General features: G+C 45.4%; 3 protein-coding genes across 3 annotated transcripts; all 3 read right to left on the reverse strand.

Moving 5' to 3' along the window:
- Positions 1-989: 989 nt before the first annotated feature.
- EDB91DRAFT_1085462 (uncharacterized protein) lies at positions 990-3,583 on the reverse strand (the record flags this gene model as incomplete). Its single annotated transcript, XM_041315902.1, has 11 exons — positions 990-1,073; positions 1,142-1,230; positions 1,264-1,538; positions 1,760-1,935; positions 2,039-2,062; positions 2,124-2,151; positions 2,245-2,432; positions 2,789-2,968; positions 3,027-3,077; positions 3,385-3,476; positions 3,526-3,583. 11 exons carry the CDS (start codon positions 3,581-3,583, stop codon positions 990-992), a joined length of 1,245 nt encoding a protein of 414 aa, XP_041173014.1.
- A 2,045-nt stretch (positions 3,584-5,628) lies between these two features.
- EDB91DRAFT_1252672 (uncharacterized protein) lies at positions 5,629-6,890 on the reverse strand (the record flags this gene model as incomplete). Its single annotated transcript, XM_041323538.1, has 4 exons — positions 5,629-5,817; positions 6,202-6,420; positions 6,554-6,586; positions 6,633-6,890. The coding sequence occupies 4 exons, from the start codon at positions 6,888-6,890 to the stop codon at positions 5,629-5,631; spliced, it is 699 nt and encodes a 232-aa protein (XP_041173015.1).
- Positions 6,891-16,443: 9,553 nt separating this feature from the next.
- Positions 16,444-17,871, reverse strand: EDB91DRAFT_1085464 (uncharacterized protein; the record flags this gene model as incomplete). The annotated part of the gene is made up of 5 exons (XM_041315903.1): positions 16,444-16,796; positions 16,945-17,019; positions 17,106-17,149; positions 17,459-17,527; positions 17,684-17,871. The coding sequence occupies 5 exons, from the start codon at positions 17,869-17,871 to the stop codon at positions 16,444-16,446; spliced, it is 729 nt and encodes a 242-aa protein (XP_041173016.1).
- Between the last annotated feature and the right edge of the window lie 1,322 nt (positions 17,872-19,193).

The raw sequence follows: 19,193 nt of genomic DNA on the forward strand, positions 1-19,193 counted from the left end.
ATGATGACAGCATAGGCATCAGGTGATACACTTGATAGTCTCAGGGTATTACAGGTAATGCTTAAGGTTATGGCTAAAGAGCAAGCAAGCAAAATTGGTGTGCATACCCTTATCGCAGCTGATGATTCAGAGCTCATTGGAGATCTGAGCTGATCTGACAATCCTTGATGTAAGTGTCAATGAGAAGTGAGCACATCTTGGAGTAAATGTTCTCCATCATTATTTGGAAGCCGTAGAAGCACCGAACCTCAGTAGCCTTGGAGAAATGTTGTCCAATCAGGTTCTCATTAACAAGGGAGGAATATCAACATTTACCTTTTCGCCACATAGATCAACTGCTTCTCTCAACTCTGCATCTCCGTCTGCGTCACCTTTGCCTGTCTGCATCTGGATCCGTGTTGGGGCATTCCATTGTGATCCCAATGCACACTCTCAACTGGTAGGGGTCCCCTGTCAATGAATCACTAGCGCGATGATTCTTGGCTCACGCAAAGTGATGAAACGATGATGTAAAAAGGACGTAGTATGCATGCGAAAATGAAAGTGTTAGGGTGTGAAGTGTGTAAGTGTAGGGGGAGGGTTGAAAGGAAAAAGTAAACGCAAAATGCAAGGCAGGAACGAAATATGCAAACAAAAGGGAGATGTAGGAGGGACGAACCATGGACCTCCTCTCATCCTAACTCCCCGATCCTTCAATCTCCTCATGTTCAGTTGCCTTCGCATTGGCACTTGCCTGCATGGATTGGGGCTGAATGCCAGGTGTTCAAGGGTGCTCGAAGGTGTGTGCAGATTGCGTGGCGACAGTGTGATGGCGTGAACAGGTGTGGGTGTGAAGTTTCATGAGGGCATAGGTGCCATATAGCATGGGGTGCGTGAGGTTGGGTGAATGTGTGAATGGTGGCATGCGCAAAAAGGATAAGGGCAATGGTAGACGAGTGACGAACCTCTGCCAGTGTCTGAATCCTTATAGTATGAGTATGCGTTTGTAATCAGATGATGACCCATATAGACTGGTTGACAGAGTGTCCATGAACGCAGCTATGGCCATGACCAAGAAGGCGGTCGTTGTAGACCTATGGATATCATGTACACTTAGTATAAATAGGACAAATCATGAGAATCGTACATGTCAAACAGCCACCTTGCCCTTCTTCGCTATTTTGATGCCCAGCTTGTTCTTCAAATCTGATTTCGGCTTCTTCGCGGGCGGCACACCAACAGATTTGGCATCTAGTAATACTCATGTCGATTCTGGAAGAAGACTGTGCAGATCAGGCTCGATGTCATCAACCTTCCACTTGATGGTGACCAGTTGTGGCGCAGTCGGTTCGATGGATGTATCTCCAGAACTCTCTGCCGCCACAGGAGAGCTACCTGATAGTGTGGGCATCGACACCTTGGAAAACACCTCCCTCACCAGCCTCTCATCCTCTTCTTCTGCGAGTCTCCACTCCCTGTCCTCTTCTGTTTCCTCCTCCTCTGCAGTCAATTGAGCAACCAGATCCACTGCTTGCCCCACACATTCATTCTGTGCGTTCCTGTGCCCGAATGTCTTGGAGAGCATCTAAGATATCCATCTCCCATTTTGCATCAACGGTGTGGTTCTCTAGTAACCTATTAATAACCAGCCTCTGTACAAATTTCCTTCATTCGAAGGAATATATCTGTGTCAGTCGTATCAACAACCAAGAACTCATTCGCTCTGGTACTATCCTCTGCCAATACACAACCCCGGATTATTGACTGGACTGAAAAGCACTCAGCAGAGGCTCTGGGCTTCGCCTTGACTTGCCAAAATTTGAAGTCTTTATCCTTCTGCGGTCGAGTGCCCACCGGTTGATCGTATGGGAGTGTGAGTGCGATAGGATATGCGACATCCCCAACTGTGCAGGTGAAGACTAACAACAGTTTGGCGAAGATAGGACCAGATTCTGCCTGCAGGATGACACAATTGTATTGAGGTGATCCATTGGAACATTGGATTACATCGGAGATAGTCCATGGAACTTCGCCAGTCAACGAGTGACTCATAGCTGACTTTAATAAATCTGAACTCGGTTATCTGAGCAAGAGGTGAGATATTATCAGTAATGTCATTCGAGGGCTGCAGATGTTCAACACACCATGTCATTCGCAGCAAGTTGGATGTGTCTTCCATTGGGAAATAGTATGTCGTTAGTGATGAATGCATGATTCGAAAAATTCATTTAGTTTGATCCATGAATTGATCAAAGGCTGCATCACCTGCAGTTAGTTGCTTCGATATCCACAAATGATTTGGTTGCCTGCTGCGAACCAAGACTAAAATGCTGTATATCAGTTGGTTCATCGGTTGATTCGAGCCCATCTGAATCAACCTCCGATGGATCAGGCACAACTAATGAACCGAGATTCTGTGCATCGAGGCACTCCATCTTGCTATGAATATATTCCTGCAACTAAGCTATCATGGTTGTATCGGAGAATCTTTAAAATATGTTGCTCCATCAGCACTCGGTTCACATTGTATCTAAGAGGCCACTAATGCGTTACCTGTTCTGCGAAATTCTTGAAGTTTGTACAATCTTGATAAGCATCCTTCAGTGGGCCGTGCATTTTCTCATTTCGGCTTTGTATTGTAGTTTCGGGTGACGCCCTTTGCCTCGATGTCATCGAAGAGATGAGCAGAAAGATGCATCTTGGGAAAATTCCAAGACTTCTCCGAGAGGTCTGCTGTATCTTTGATATATATCTGACTCGTAAGTCTGAATTAGTAGCATCAATTGACGATATACACAACAAAACATACATCCATAAGTTCCGTAAGCTCCAACAACGTATTTCGGCCATCCCTGATCATATCCTCGGTGTGAACCTCTAGCAATGCATATGTGTTGAATTCCACATAACTCCGAATACAATGAAGCAGGAGATAAGCCTGTGGATCCAGATCACGCTTAAATACATTATGGGCAGCGAAAACAATCAGCTATTAGATGACATGAATAATTTATCTAAAGCTTGATAAACAAATTGAATACACATACCTTCGATATATCTTCATATTTCATTCCATCAGAAAAGGATATTGATACCACCTGGTCGAAGTAATTCAAATTTCACCAATGCACGGAAATGATTCGAAGCTGGCAATGTAAATTATCATCTACCTACTACAGACAAAAAAAATACTTGCAAAGCAGTCAATTACCACTGCAGCTTGTCAACCAGAATTAGTGATCCATTTTTGCAATTCCATCCACAGGTGATCAAACTTTCCCTTCATTATTAAAGTGAAGTTTGTCAAATGATAGAGCTTCGGTAGACATCGGTGTGCTCCATGGTGTCAAATGCACTCTGACAGTGACAGTGATAAATGAAACAAAATTGAGGTGAAAGACTTACATTGACATCACGGAGGCTCTCTGAGCTCAATACCTGCTCTCTTGCTTCCAATGTTGTAGACTCTCGGGCCTGAGCACGTAATGCCTTTGGATCTTCAGACGTGTGAAATTGATGTGTTTAATCCCTTGGAGAGTTCCTCACGAGGAACGAGGCAGACAGGGCAAGGAAACTTTCCCATTAGACCATGAATCAATGCCATCACGACCCTGTAATACTTTCAGGTTCAGATATTACCTGGTAACATTGAGATCACTCATTGTTCTTCATAGTCCGCAGAGAGTATGAGTATGATTGGATAGAAAGTGCGGACAACATCATCCCAACATTTAACAGAAGAGCCGAGCCTCGACAGTGGTGCGAGACAAGCGAGCAGCTTCAAAAATGATGTATGCCACACGGCATTTTTGAAATTAACGAAGGCAGGCTTTCTGGAATGTTTCTTGTCTTCTTTTACCTATCGAAGTGCTGGTATTAGTTAGTAATAGCATGATCATCAAGTAAAGCAAAAGCTAACAATGGGTAACCAACCCACAACTCACCCGCCACCCAAGCCCTCACCATTACGAACAGCAACAGGAAGATTAGCGCACCACGCAACTACCAGATAACCTTTTGCATGACCAAAGGATGATAATTTGGCCTTGTCTGCATAGAGGATAAACGCAAGTGGTTTAGCATCTGATGGTATCTGTCATATACCGGATCCGAGTACCCCCAGTACCACCTGTGAACATCCCCACCCCTGGTCCGACCCCCTGTTTCCCCGTCCACTCCATTCCTCCTTCCCTGACAATGCACGAAGTGCATCTCAGCAGGATTAGCCCTGCTACCTCCACCTGACCCTGTTCCACTTTTCCGACACTACCCCTATGTCCCCCAACCCCATACCCCTTCCATCCGACCCTATCTGGGGTTCCACTCCTCCGCCCTATCGGTCCGCCCAATCCTACTCCTACTCCCTCCGCTTTTCCGACCCACGGTGGTCCTTCAGTTCTGCTTGTATTCCCCCACCCGACTGTTAGTCCGTCTGACTGCCTCACCGGTCCACTCCTAGACTAGGAACCACTCAACTGGTCCTATCCCCGTTTAGTATCATAGTTCCGCTTTTCGGATCACCAGTGTGGGTACAACAAGTGCAGCAGAGAGAAATCAATCTACTACAAAGTCGGGTCTTTGCTGCCTACTGCCTCACTTGAGAACAACCATGTTCGACCCTAAAGGGGATTGCTACTGGGGAGTGCTAATCTCTGTCTAAACGACCCTAGTCAACCCTACCGCAGGTAGGATGAGGATCCGCAAAAATTTAGAACAAGCGGAACAAGCGGAACAAGTGGAACTCGTGCGGAACAAGCGGAACCCGAGCGGAACTCAAGCGGAATGAAAAGGAATGAAACGGAACTCAAACGGATAAAGCGCGGAACGTACTGATTCGTCGGAACTTGCAGACGAAGTCGAAGGAAGTATATCACGAGGTTAGATTGATAGTGGGCATAAGTCAAAGCGGTCCTCTAGTAGGGTGAAGGGAAAGTGGGAAGGTAAAAGATGGGATTCAATCCCAAAAACACCCAAGCCCTGAGTACCCCTACTTAAAGGGAAGATTATTTTCAAGGAACACTGAGGTACAGGTAGTAAGTCTCTCAGGAAGCGGAAGTGAAGGCAGGCAGTGCACATGGGCGCAATACTCCGGAATAGGGGTCCGTGCCATAAGGGCATGTGTCAGTTTGATCCGGATAACATTAGGAACAGCAGGAAGAGAGATACAGCGTACCAATGGGCCTGGAAGGATGGGGACAGGACATACGAAGGTTGTCCGACAATGTGTGGGAATACCGGATAGTGCGGGCGGGTTCCGAAGGATGCGCGGGAATATGGAACACATTGGACAATGCGCGGGAAATGCGGAACGTGCGGAATCAGCAGAACTGATGTGAGACAATGCGGAAAGGACGGGGCTTTACACCTACAGTGGGGGAATTCCCCACACCGGTAATCCCTATACCCTAGCAATTCTGATCCATTGCGTACATACTGTTCCCCGAGCCTTATTCTCGTATGTCTCAGTCATCCTATTGTAATCCTGTACACTCAGCACATAGCCCTCTGCTATGCTATGCTCATCACTTAGAGTATATAAACATATGTACATTTGTCTGTAGATACTCAATCTGAATATTACCTTTTCTAAGCCCTGCTCTTCTGTTCTTTGACTTGGGCCTGATCCTAGTCAACTCCTGTTAAGCCGGCCTAGAGGATGGACTCCCTAGGTTGGCCATCCTCCGATCCTCCGTTCCCCCGATCCTCTGTTCCTCTGTTCCCCCGTTCCCCCATTCCCTTGTTCCCCCGCTCCCCCGTTCCTCCGTCCCTCCACTCCTCTGACTTCCCGTGCATCGGAACTAGACCCTGCACTCTCACATCTGTCCCCTCCATTCCACTCTGCTTCAGACTTCATCCAAGCAGTTTCTTCCGCTCTGCTTCTACTGTTGGTTCCAACCGCAGTAGTCTCCCGCTTCCCTCCTGTCAGGCATAACAACCCCCACCCGACTTTCCTGCACTCACCTAGTAGTCCGTTGGTCCTCCTTCAGAGGACCCCTGTTCCGACATCCTGTCAGAACTCATAGAACTCATGTCGGACTACATTCCGAAATTAGGGGCACATACTTGGGTAAGGGGCGCAGCGTACGAGCTGAAGCCAAGCCCCTCAGACTCCGCTTTACCCCTGAGCACGGTCTTAACAGTATCTTCGACTGTTATGAAACTCAATTATTAGTATACCGTAACGCACATTGAACTCATAACACAAATGATAGCACCACATACCTGATATTCCCAGAAGGCATCAGCAGTCCAAGGCTCGTGAATATACCGAACGAATTTCTCACCATCGAACCTCGAAAGCTGTTGGGCATCGAAAACGAAATGTGGACCAACTTCAGGATCCTGAAGTAAGTCCACAGCCCAGTCCCATAGTGAGTGATGAAAAAGCGGAAAGGTCTGGTCAACGCCTTGGAAGGGCACAACAACCTCTTCCTTCGTAAACTATAATATGGTATTCAAAGTAAGGATATATTCTACACTCAAAGTGATTGGATACAAATGGGAGTCAATTTGAACGAGGCTGCATCCCACGTGTCTCGCACGTCTTTACGATTCCGAAGTGTAAACAACTCACATCTACTGCAATGAATAAGTCTGATGAACCAGTCTGTCTGCTCATGAGTTAGCACAGCTTCATGAGCAAGTTTGGCCACTTCAAAGTCAATACGAGTGCGAAATGGACGCCAGGGCTCAGGATCGACTTTCGGAGGCGCTGCTGGAGCACCAGGGCCACATCTATAATCCTCGAAGTGGTAGACTTGTGTAGGGCACCCGCTGTTGGGGTGATACCGGACTTGGATATCATCAACTTCGAATTGAGATACAGGTGATGCCGTTCTGGATGGCGGCAGATGATCTAAAATACAGATGAAAGTTGCAAGCTCGGACGCACAGAAAAATTGTTGAGACATAGCAGGTTCAGATGTATCATCTGGATGATGTATTGGACCACTGAAGTCGATATCAATGTCCTGCGAATGATTGAGGATAGCTTATCAATAGCCGAATGAGTTAGGATCAGTGATTCAGGTCGTGAGACAATCACGACTCACTAAAAGCAGATGGTCAGTTCAGCCAACAAAAACACTACCTTGCTGCGCATGTTCTCTCTCTACAATGTGTTGACATTTAGTATTTTAGTGTGAAGCTGTAATGTTTGAAACAATGAACATACCTTGTCGAATAAGCCTTGCAAGCTCAATGTCCTCTCTTCTTTGTTCGTATTCGCTTCTGGCAAGCATTCTCGTGTGTTCGAAATCCTTGATGACGGTATTGTGTGTTACAATATGAACATGTCCGGAGTGTGGGGCCAGGAGGCATCGAGATCGGTTTTGATTCAGTGGCGAGTCCAAGACACCTAGGTAAAATTCCGTTGAAGGTCTTATTCATTATCTTATTAGGCCTGGGGTAACTTAAATACTATTGAAAATGGGGGGAGAGTCACCTTTTTCCAAGTCTTCGCAGAGTCTGATGGAGAAATGCTTGATTCAGACTGGCAGAAAATTGAGTGTCTGATAAGCTCTGAGGGTCTGGATATTCAGTCGGTCTAATATTAATACTAAAAATCAGTCTAATAAGACTCAACGACTGTAATAATGCACCTTGTAGACTATTATAATTGTGCAATTTGACAGTTCAATCCATCTGAGGTGTCATTGTGTCAAAAAGTAGGATCCAGGGAGCTGAAAGGATGGTGGTAGGAAGCAACACTGTAACAGCGACGTGATTCATTGACAGATAATACATAATCGAATCTGATATATTATCATTACTAATAATAGGTACATAATGATGTCAAAACTCAGTATCAATAATATGACTCACTTTCAATGTCCCAACTTCGGTGTGAATATTCCTACTGGGTACCAATAATAGAACTCAGGTGCGAAGGTCTCAACTCGGTATCAATATGGTTGGAACCAAGTCTCAGAGGTACGTGATTGCAACCGACTTAGGAAATTTCCGACATACCCCACAACACCAAAAACATCGCCCATTTTGGGAATCTCCACAATAGGTCCCCTTGTATCTGAGTAGTAGTTTTGTATATATCTGTATAATATAATGAAACACTTTTTTTATTCATCTGTGATAGGTCTCCCTTTCAAAACGATGTAGGGTACAAAACATTTTCGCACTTTTGTCCCTTTGATAGGGAAGTGTTCCAGGGCATTAAGAACATGTTTAGGAGTATATATGAAGAGATTTCCATCTTTATTTGACTCCCTGAAGCGCCCTGCATCAATAGATATAGCATACATACAGGAACATACAAAATATGTTCCATGTGCTTATTTCTAGGTGGACATACTTTGAAAAATGATCCCCAGCATCTATTCAACATTAGAAACAATGTATCAGGAGCCCAGGACCATAGGATAAGACCTTGTTGTATAGTGTACCCCCCTCTCCTAGTGGTATACCCCCTGCAAAACTTTTTCCTGTAGGGCCAGACGGTAGACCTCAAGGAGGGTAGGGGGTCTATTTCTATGTATATTTATAGTAGATAAATCACGTAGCTAGCCCAGGACACCTACAGGGTCCTTCTACAGGAACAAAATTTGACAAATCACAATTGTGACATTTTTGATGTGTTTTACCATCATTGTGGAGATTCCCAAAATGGGCGATGTTTTTGGTGTTGTGGGGTAATTCCCACAGAGCCCCAAGGGGTCCTGGAGAAGCCAGGAATTTGAAGAGAAGCTGTGGGAGAAGTATGCAAGCATATACTAGAAATGGGAGTAGCCAGTGCATCCTTGGTGCATCCCAACTCAAACATCTTATGCATCATGAGAAACCTTGAAGCATCAACCTACACATGTCAGAGAACTAGACACATTTTGCATCAAGGTCTGTGTCTAATCCCACACCTTTTTGCTTCAATCTGACACTATGGCCTGCCAATACTGACTGACACCTCTACCAGCGCTTTCGCCAGGTGGAAATTCAGGACCCCTGGAAGGTGGTGCAGTCAGCAGTAGTAGAATTCCATTGAACCATAACTGTAGCAAGGGCTACACTTGGTGTGGCATAACAGCCCATGGTACTTTGTCACTAGCCCAACATTAGGGATCAGGGACCATAACCTGAATATCATATTTGTGCCACTTGGAGTGCTTGTCTGTGTGTGCTAGCTGGAAAACCTGTGGCTTCCACATAAGGCTTGCATGGGAGTTGCAGGTGGTCCATCATGATGGAGCTCTTTCCTTGATCATTATTCTGGACTCTCTGCTCCAAAAAGTGGCTGACTATACTTACCTCGCACAACAATAAACAGATAGATACTCCTGCCAATCATATCTGATAGTATGAGCAGCATAATTCTTTCAAGTGATCATCTCAGCACCTGTAATGATTCCAGCAGATGCCAAGTTCACTGATAAGCTGAGAAGAGCAAAATTATATCGCAGAAAATACCATGTCATTCTGGATTCATACCTCACCAGTGTGCGGACATAAAATTATGAAGCATGATTTACATAGGTTGCATCATGACAAGTATGCAGGGTATCTGGAGGTTCAGAAGAAGTGTTGTAGGTTTTTTTGAGGCCCTGCGGGGACTAGAGGGGTGATCTTACTAGGGGAATTGGAGGTCTGGCAGTAGCCTTGGGAATCTAGAGGCAGATAGACCAGCCAACCACTGTGGAATGTCATGTAGAATTGATAAATGACCCTTGAATTGCAAAATAGCAACTGGCGAAGCTATTAGTGTTCATCATGGTGGGAGGTCTTGGAAGGTTCCTTTGATGTGACATGGGAGTAAAATTTATAATTTTTGGCTGTCATCTTGTGACTCACCAGTGACGACCAGGAAATGGATTCAGTGTCTAGCAGCCAAAACAGTATGGACAAGGGCGCAATGTTGCAATTTGCAAAGTGATGATAAGTACTTATCTCAGAACTAAAATTTGTCTCCTCACTAGAATCTGGAACAACTGTTCCCCAATTGTGATCCTGAGTCACTGACATTATTTATGCGTCCAAACATTTGGCAAAAAGGGAATCATACAAAATTGATGATGCATCCAGTGCTTTCGAGAGTTTCAGATTCGTTGTGACACGCAAAGGGATAAACTACCACTTCTTCAGTGTTTAGATGCCCAGCTGGCAGTGGATGACTTTCCATGGGCAAAATAATGCAGAATAGAATGTTTCGGAAGTCTCAAAAACATTACCAATAACAAAGATATGTTAATCTATACTAGAATAATCCCCCGTATGCTCAGCCAATAGATTTAGTCCAGTTCTCAATGTGATGGACAATGTTGCAGTCCAGTACCTGCTTCTTGATGAAGATGAGGCAGACCTTTTCAATGACGATGAAAGAGCTTGGGTCCTGGCTGCTGCTATCATTGCTGGGAGTGAGATATCATGACAAGACTGCATTGACACTCAGCACCCTCATTGTTTATATCTTTGCCAACCCCAACTACTTCCCAATCCTCGCATCAACACCCCATGGCAGGTACTATTTGATAGCCAGAATGATCAAGCCTTCATCACTACAATGGGTGTGGATGTGTCTACCTTTGCACAATGCTGGTATGAGACACCAATTCCTCATGATGACATCTGTGTGCATGGAAATCCATGGACAAATCAGTGCTCCCTTGACGCTGCAGGGGCACTTGGGCTTGTGCTACATTATCTCAGTTCCACTATGCATGCTATCAGCCTACAGCAGATCTTCGCTATCATCCCTAGTACTATCACTCAACCCAGTTTCAGGCAGACAAGATATTTGCAAGTATCCCCACACTGGATCTTGATTGATGGGACCATTTTGAGATGCGAGTGGTAACCATGCACTGTTCAAGTTGTTGGCAGTTGTTGGCGCAATAGTATCAGGTTTCAATTTGACTCAATTGTGATGACTGCGGTTATTATTGTAGTGAAGGTTTTATTGCTTAAGTGCTCTTGTTATCGAAGTATTTTTATATATGCTATAAGGATTACAAATCGTTTACCACCAGAAGTTGCCGAATTAACGCTCACCTCAACCACCACTGCCGTCAACCAGCAAGTCCCTGTCCTCAATATACTGCTAATCCATTATCACTACCAACTCATTCGACCCTTAGCACCCTTCTCTCATCATTATCACCCTATTCATGGTCATCACAGTCTGGACTCAATCTATAATGCTATGTCTCTCTCGTTACTTCGTCAAATATCATACCTGTTTATATTGCCACTCACCTAATCCTTTCGTACCCTTTTCTCTCTGTTCTACTCTACCCTGTCAGGCGCAAAGCCACTCCCTTCAGTGCCCATTTTCACATAATCAATTCAGCATAGCCATATGCAAGGACCCTTAGCTTTTTAAGTATAAAAGTAGCACATGTGCACTCACTATGACAGGAAATAATAACCAGTATCGACTCTCCTTCTTGCACTCATCATCTAACAGTCTTGTTATACCTATCACTTATTGTCTCGAAAACTCACCACACTCCTTATCGCATAACTGTCATTAACGCTAATCTAACTCTCCAGCGCACCCCCAACTACTAGCAGTCTCCAAACCCCTTCGCACTCGTGAGAACCATTTAGGTTCTTACAATGCCTGAGTTGTAATTAGCGTAGATTACATCATCATCATATTTGAAGCACATCAGCACATGTGACTTGGCTCAAAAGCGCTCACAAACCGCTCATGTGCATACTCTTTTCAGTTAGCTCAGGCCATCATCCGTAAATGCTCATTTTAGGTTAAGTTAAACCCTGACACCATTTTAGAGACATCCAACTGCTAAGATCCTTCGATTATCAGAGAGATTTGTACAATATACTATTATTACTAGATTATCTGTATGCATCTGTACTATCTGTACCATCTGTGGCTATCTACTACATCAAATAATTTGAGTCAGATGTTGACAAGCTCTCGCTGACCTCTCATGCCTGCGACAGGTCCAATCACCAACACATAGTTCAAATACTCATCAAATTCCAATTTCTCTGCAGCAGTAAGATTAGCAAATGTGGAGAGGATGTCTTTGAACTTCTTGTTGTGTATTTTCCCCCCAAAGGGGTCCACCTCCAAAATTCCTATTCCCTGTTCGTGCAACGAACAGTAAGTAGCTGCACCGGTGTGGGTACAACAAGTGCAGCGGAGGGAAATCGATCTACTACACAGTTGGGTCTTTGCTGCCTGCTGCCTCGCTTGGGAACAAGTGCGTTCAACCCTTAAGGGGATTGCTACTGGGGAATACTAGTCTCTGTCTAAAACGACCCTACAGAATGAAAGATCTGCAAAAGCGGATGAAGCAGATAGGATGCGAAACATATGGATTCGTCGGATGGAGCGGATGGCACTTGCGGATCAGACGGGATGTGAATCAAAGTTGAAGGAAGTTCATTAAAGGTTGGATGGATAGTGAGTATAAGTCAAAGTGATCTTCTGGTAGGGTGCAGGAAAAGTGGGAGAAAGTTACATGAAGTAAGTATTTTTCGAAACCCTCCATGCTTATAGGGTACAGTATTTTCAAGGAACATAGATATATAGGTAGCGAGTCTAGACCGTGCCATAAGTTATCCGAAAAATACTGGAGTGTGAGAGGATATGTCTGTGTTCAGTCAGTAACAAGAAAATGCGTGTGAGTACGTACCAATGAGGTAGAATGGACGTTGACAGGACGGATGCGGCAGATGCGCGAGCTATAGGAGGAGATCCGAAGGTATCCGCATGTCATCCAAAAAGCGGATGTGTATCGGATGGAATGGATAGGTGTCGGATGGACGTCGGATGGATGCCTGATGCATCAGAAAAGTGGTGGATATGAGCCTAGCATAGGGATACTCCCTACACTGGATACCGCTACAACATATTTGATTGTTTTGAGTGGGGATTCACCGAGAAACGACACCCACCCCCAATACCAGATAAATTGGATAATGTTGCTCATGATAAACATATTCTGGAATTTGGCGAGGACAATTATATTATCATTCTGCAAAAAACGTAGTCGGTAGAAGTAAAGTATTAGATGCAAATGATGTACCTCATCAAAAGAGACAGCATGCATAAACATAAGTGGATCAGTGCCATTTATGAACTGGTCAATCCTAGCTGTGCGATAGTGCTTGGGCAGTAAGGGGTGCCCTCGAGGAGGGAAAAGTTGGAATGTGTGATAAGCGCTATCACGCGCTGTGGGGAACGTCCCCACTGTAGGCCCGTATCACGCATAATTCCCATGCCTTACTACCATCTTCCCATGCATTCTGCTACCATCCCACTACCCATCCACATCTTCCCTGAGCCGTCCACTACACGGAACCAAGCAGAACCCAGCAGAACAATCGCGTACCACACACACCATATCCTTTTAGCCTTTGGAATGTCCTCCTCCGTCCTGTCCTTGTCCTTCCATCCTCGCTGGTGAGTACTAGCTACGTTCCCCGTGTTACTAACATGTTCCTACCTGATTTCATATGTGTTACGGTACTTATACGGATCCTTCTGCTACTCAGGACCGGTTCCTTATCTCACAGCCTCACCTGGTTGTAGCATAGTGCATCTCGGAACCCCTTCCTATATAGGTAGCAATAGATGGGATCTTAGTTTTTTACCTTCTGATAGACTCAACTCCACTTCCACTTACAGAGTACTTCCCAGTACTCCACTCACTGTCTAAAATATCTTCCCGAATCTAGTCCTGATCTCATTACAACGTTCCCGCCCCCGTGAGTTCTGCTCGAAACACCCGACATCGGACCCGACAACTTGGAGCAAGTACCAGACACAAGCCTGGTCCAACTTTGCCCAATCATCCTTCTGCAGGCTCGTAGTTGCTTTTCCCTCCGTTTGTTCCCCGTTTGTTCTGTTTGTTCTGCGTTAGTTCCGTTAGTTCCACTTGTCGCGCATTAGTTCCGCTCGTCGCGCGCTGAGTTCCGCTCATCGGGAACCCTCCGCATCTTTGTGTTCCCAGTCCTAGTAAGGACAGGAACCCTTCGGGTCGCTAGACAGAGTCTAGCCTTTGCTTTCCTCGCACTTATTTGAGGACCTGCTACCCAGTAGCAATCCCCTTGGGACAAGTATTAGTCTCGCACTGTCATATACCTGATCTGATCACTCCAATATTGATATCCGCTCCGCTTTCCAACCCCCTCCGCTCCATCCATCCTCCGCTTCATCCAATCACAAATCTGCATTCCGCCCTATGCTTCTGCTCAACTGCTCAACCGGTCCCCTTCCATAACCTCTCCATTCAACTGGATCTCTTTCCCCTTTTAGATATATACTTTCCCCTTTGGTACATAGACCCTTACTTCCGGATCACCGGTAATTCCTATTACCGCCTGATCGCTGATCCGACGCGTACATATTGATATCCGCTCCGACTTATGTCTTCGCCTGTGTAATGTACTTACAAACTATATCCTTGGTACATAGCTTTACAACATAGTTATCCTGGTCACTGCCTCATACATAGTAGTATATAACATATCATGTACTTAGATATTTTTCCTCAGTCTTAATATTACTTGTCTTCTCGCAGTTATATCTTGTGAGAATTCTCAGTAGGACCTTGCCTCCTCTGGACACAAGTCTCAACTTGTTGTCACCTCCGGCCCTCCGACCCTCCGCTCCGACTTGGGGCCATGCTCTAAGTCTTCCCCTTATAATCCGCCCCTATCAAATATTCTCCCTTGTCCTCCCATATTATCCTCCACCTTCCCCACCTCTACCAACATTCCCCTGCTCCTATCCACTCTCCGCATCACCCCCTGCCTTTTCCACTCTGCTCCTAGTCGGCCTGCCGCTAGTAGCTCTTATTCCCCGACCCTCAAAGCGGACCCAAGCAGTCTATTCATCCTACCGTTGGACAATGTTGGACCCACTCCAAATTCGGGGCACGTACTCGGCTAAGGGCGCAGCACAAGAACTGAAGCCAAGCCCTGACCCCTCTGCTTCCTGAGTCGGCACGGTACCTAACACGCACCCTTATTAGACTTTTGAATCACCCCAGAGTCTATTTTCCTCACCCACAGCGCGAAGTCAATGATTTTGCCACATTTTGAGGATAATGTGTTTCCAACACTTTTACAGTGCACATTGGTTATAAATGCCTGGAAAACAGCTGTGAAGATTAGTAGAGAAGTAAATAATATAAAAATACGAAAAAAACTCCCCGTTGGGCCCAAAAAACTGCAGGACCAAGTCTTTGATGATGTTAGGTACCGTGTTGGCTCAAGAAGCGGAGGGGTTGGGGCTTGGCTTCAGCTCTTGTGCTGCGCCCTTAGCCAAGTACGTGCCCTGAATTTGGAGCGGATCCGACATTGTCCAACAATAGGATGAGTGGACTGCTTAGGTCCGCTTTGAGGGTCGGGAGGTAAGTGCTACTAGTGGCGGGCTGACTAGGAGCAGAGCAGAGAAGGCAGAGGATAATGCGGGAGGTGGAAAGGAGCAGGGGGAATACTTGACAGGAGCAGAGAAGTAAGGAGAAGAATTAGAGCACAGCTCTAAGTCGGAGCGGAGGGTTGGAGGTGACAACAAGATGGAACTTGTGTCCGGAGGAGGCAAGGTCCTACTGAGAATTCTCACAAGTAGAGACTGCAAGAAGACAAGTAATATTAAGACTGGGAAAATATCTAAGTACAGGATATGTTATATACTTCTAAGTATGAGGCAGTGGTCAAGATAACTATGTTGTAAAGCTATGTACCAAGGATATAATTTGTAAGTACTTACACAGGTGAAGACATAAGTCAGAGCGGATATCAATATGTACGCGTCAGATCAGTGATAGAGCGGTAAGAGGAATTACCGGTGATCCAGAAGTAAGGGTCTATGTACCGAAGGGGAAAGTATATATCTAAAAGGGGAAAGAGGTTCCAGTTGAATGGAGACGTTATGGAAGGGGACTGGTTGGGCGGTCAAGCGGAAGTGTGGGGGCAGATGCAGAAGACGATTGGACAGAGCGGAGGATGGTTGGAGTGGAGGTGGTTGGAAAGCGGAGCGGATATTAATATCGGAGTGGTCAGATCAGGTATATGACAGATGACCTTATTGATTATGCACCTCTTTTTCTTGCCAGAGCATAACATTGCGTGTTTTGAGAAGATGACGTGTGTCACCAATACTTTGGCACCCTGAATTGTCTATGCCACAACATCCATCGTCAGACAAATGACTTTTGGTTGAGACGGCGACGAGGTTTCATGTTTGGTGTCAATTGGCGCCTCCTGCCCTTCAGTGGTGACGGTGAGGGTTTGTGATGCAGGGTACGGTGTTGCTGGCAAATTGGCACGTCGGACGGTGCATGTTATTGTCGTCCTCGCGGGACCTGTTGTTTGCACCCATTTTAAACAGGATTTACTGAAACAGAAAAAAAAGCTCACATGTATGATCTCCGAAGCAGGAATCTCTCCCTGTCAGATAAATGTCAAATCCGAGGCCACTGGTACCAGACCGCTGCCTCAATCAATGATACTGGCACCTCCATCAGGGGTGTCCTCAATTCACTGAGGCACAGGTGTGGCACCTTCTGCATAATCAGAAGGGCCGGTGTCAGGGTAGTCATTGATCAATGGACCTGAGTTGAGCAGGGCATCCTGGAAATGCTCGTAAAAATCATAGCTGTTGTCAGTGTCCAATGATGGGCCCTGTCCAGCACCATACAATGATGGGCCCTGAGTGTCCCCATACAACAATGGGCCCTGAGCATCCCCATACAATGACAGGCCCTGTGCGTGGCCATATGGTGAAGGGCCCTGTGCATGACCATACAGTGAAGGGCCCTGTGCGTGGCCATATGACAACCCCCCCTGCCCCTGCTTGTCTTCATATGATGGCTGCCCTTGTTGCTGCATGCCTGCATGATCCAATTAGATATCAGTAGACTTGGTCTTCAATCCGTTCACCTTACCATCCTAGTGTAGTCTCCCTGTGTGGATCAAATTCAAAGGTGGACATTTGCAGTTGTTCTGCAGGAAGGTTAAGTTGATTAGCGGCCGGTAAACCTGATGGGTTGAGGCCTGATCCTCTTGCTGGCTTGGGGACAGCAGCTTTTCCCTTGCGCTGTGAACAGCGCCTACCTGGCATCAAGGTGGTGGTCAAGAAGAGAAAGAATGATTGCACGTCTAAAATTAATGTGTGCCACTTGATTCAATTTTCATCTTACACAAGAGATAGGGGGAGACACAAACTTGGTATGAGATATACAGACTAGGAAAAATGAAACATGTGGTCAAGTAAGAGGGTAATGAGCCAAATTGTAACAGGGGTCAAAGCAATTCGAGAAACAGATTGAATGGGTGATGGGAAAAAGCGGTGCTTCCAGAAGTAAATTGAATGGACAGGAAAAAGGCATGGTTTCAAGAAGCAAATTAGATGGGCGAGGAGAAAAGGCATGGCATGTCAAGAAGCAGTATATGAACAGAGAAATGATTTATGAACAGCACAATCTGAGCAACAGGCAGTTATCTGATTTGAAGCATCAGTACAGAATAGGAAGGGCTTGGCAGTTGTAGTTACCCATCAACATCAATATCATTGTCTCCCTCATCATCATCATCATCATTGGTATCCTCGTCATCATCCATGCTATCGTCAGTATTGGAAGATCAACAAGATTTACCAACAAATTGAGGCGAGTGGGATGGCTCTCCCATAGAACCCAATACATCATCCTTGATATGTAAGCCTAAGTGCCTGGAGAGTACCTCTGCTTGGGCAGCAACTGCATGGAGTATCTCGCACTTGTCATCATAGATGGCTTGAAGGTAGTTCATATCGTCATCGATTTGATCTTGTGAGCAGTCAGAAAAAACATTTCTGATTTGTTTCAACTCTTCTTCATTGAAGAGGAGGCGAGATTTGTTCTCATTATGGACTGCATCCAGGAATGTTGTGAACTGCTCTGACTCTTCAAGTTCCCATGCTGTCATCATGACACGTTAGCGTGCAGTCTCACGGCCAGCAATCTTTGACTTGAATAATGCATACAAGGTTGCAAAGCTCAAATGCGAGAATCCTCTGAAAATTGTCTCCTCTCACTGTTGACTTATGGATGAATATCTGGAAAATATTTAATGATAGAAACATACCTCATGAATTTCTGTGGCCATGAACTCTGGTTGACATCCTTGCCCTGATAAATGAGGTGCAAATCAGAGCTCCAGTGGAGCTGGACGGGGACCACATGGAATATGTTTGTTGAACATTTGCTCACATAGGTACTGTCCCCGGTGGGAAGGGGATGCCAATAGATGGAGGCCATTCCTTCCATGCTTGAAAGGAGATTTGAGGAGATGCCTATACAATATGCTCCGCTTCGCATTTGGAGACTTCGCAGGTACCTTGTATAATACACTGTGCTTTGCCTCAGGAGGTTTAGGCACCTCCTCATCCACTGGGGAGAGGGGAATACAGGGAGAACCTACATCAGAAGCAGAGCCTATATCAGAGTTCATCAAATGAGGAGAGTGGGTGTTACAATGGCACTATATTTTCTTTTCTCTTTCTTTTCTTACTTACTCATTGGGTCTTGTGACTGCTTATCAACACATCTAACACATGAACACTTACTCATATGCTTACTCATTATGCTTATGCAGATGATTACTTATACTAGTCTCTGATTGGTCGATCCAACATTGTACCACTTCTTGTCTTCTTTTCTGATTGGTCAACACTATCTTTCCATTCTCGCTTACCCTTCGTGATAGGGTCATCTACCTACAGACCGGCCCTAAACCACCTTCTTGTTACCTATATATACAATACCTCCTGTACTTGTATTCCTTAACTTGAATCTACTAGGCTCTCCCTGATAACTCAAGTTCACCAATGTAGCTGCCTCTCAGCAGACTAGCCTTGATATCTGATCTAGTGAGCCCTTGACACTTGACTAGCCTGAACCCTTGATCTAGTGGACTTGACATCCAACTAGCTGAAACTTGTGATTGTTACGCGAAACCTCTCGGATGGGATCCAGCAGCGCTAAACCCAGCAAGGGGTGTTCGAAGTGTAGCCTTCAGTGCTAGCCCAGCAAGGAGCTTGCCTGCACTAAGTCTGAGTAAGGGTTGAAGCCCTTACTTGTGTAGAGTCGATTGGAGAGTCTCAAGGATACAATCCAAGAGAACGGAGTTCAACTCAAGAGTATCATCTCAAGAGAAGATGGTTCTTTTGCACAGAGGGAGTTCTCTTAGGTAAGAGAAGTTCAGACCCAAAGACAAGTACTAGATGAGAACTGAGTAGATTCAAGTTA

Source organism: Suillus paluster (assembly GCF_016628075.1).
Source record: "Suillus paluster strain FC165 chromosome Unknown EDB91scaffold_71, whole genome shotgun sequence".
NCBI classification, from domain to species: domain Eukaryota; kingdom Fungi; phylum Basidiomycota; class Agaricomycetes; order Boletales; family Suillaceae; genus Suillus; species Suillus paluster.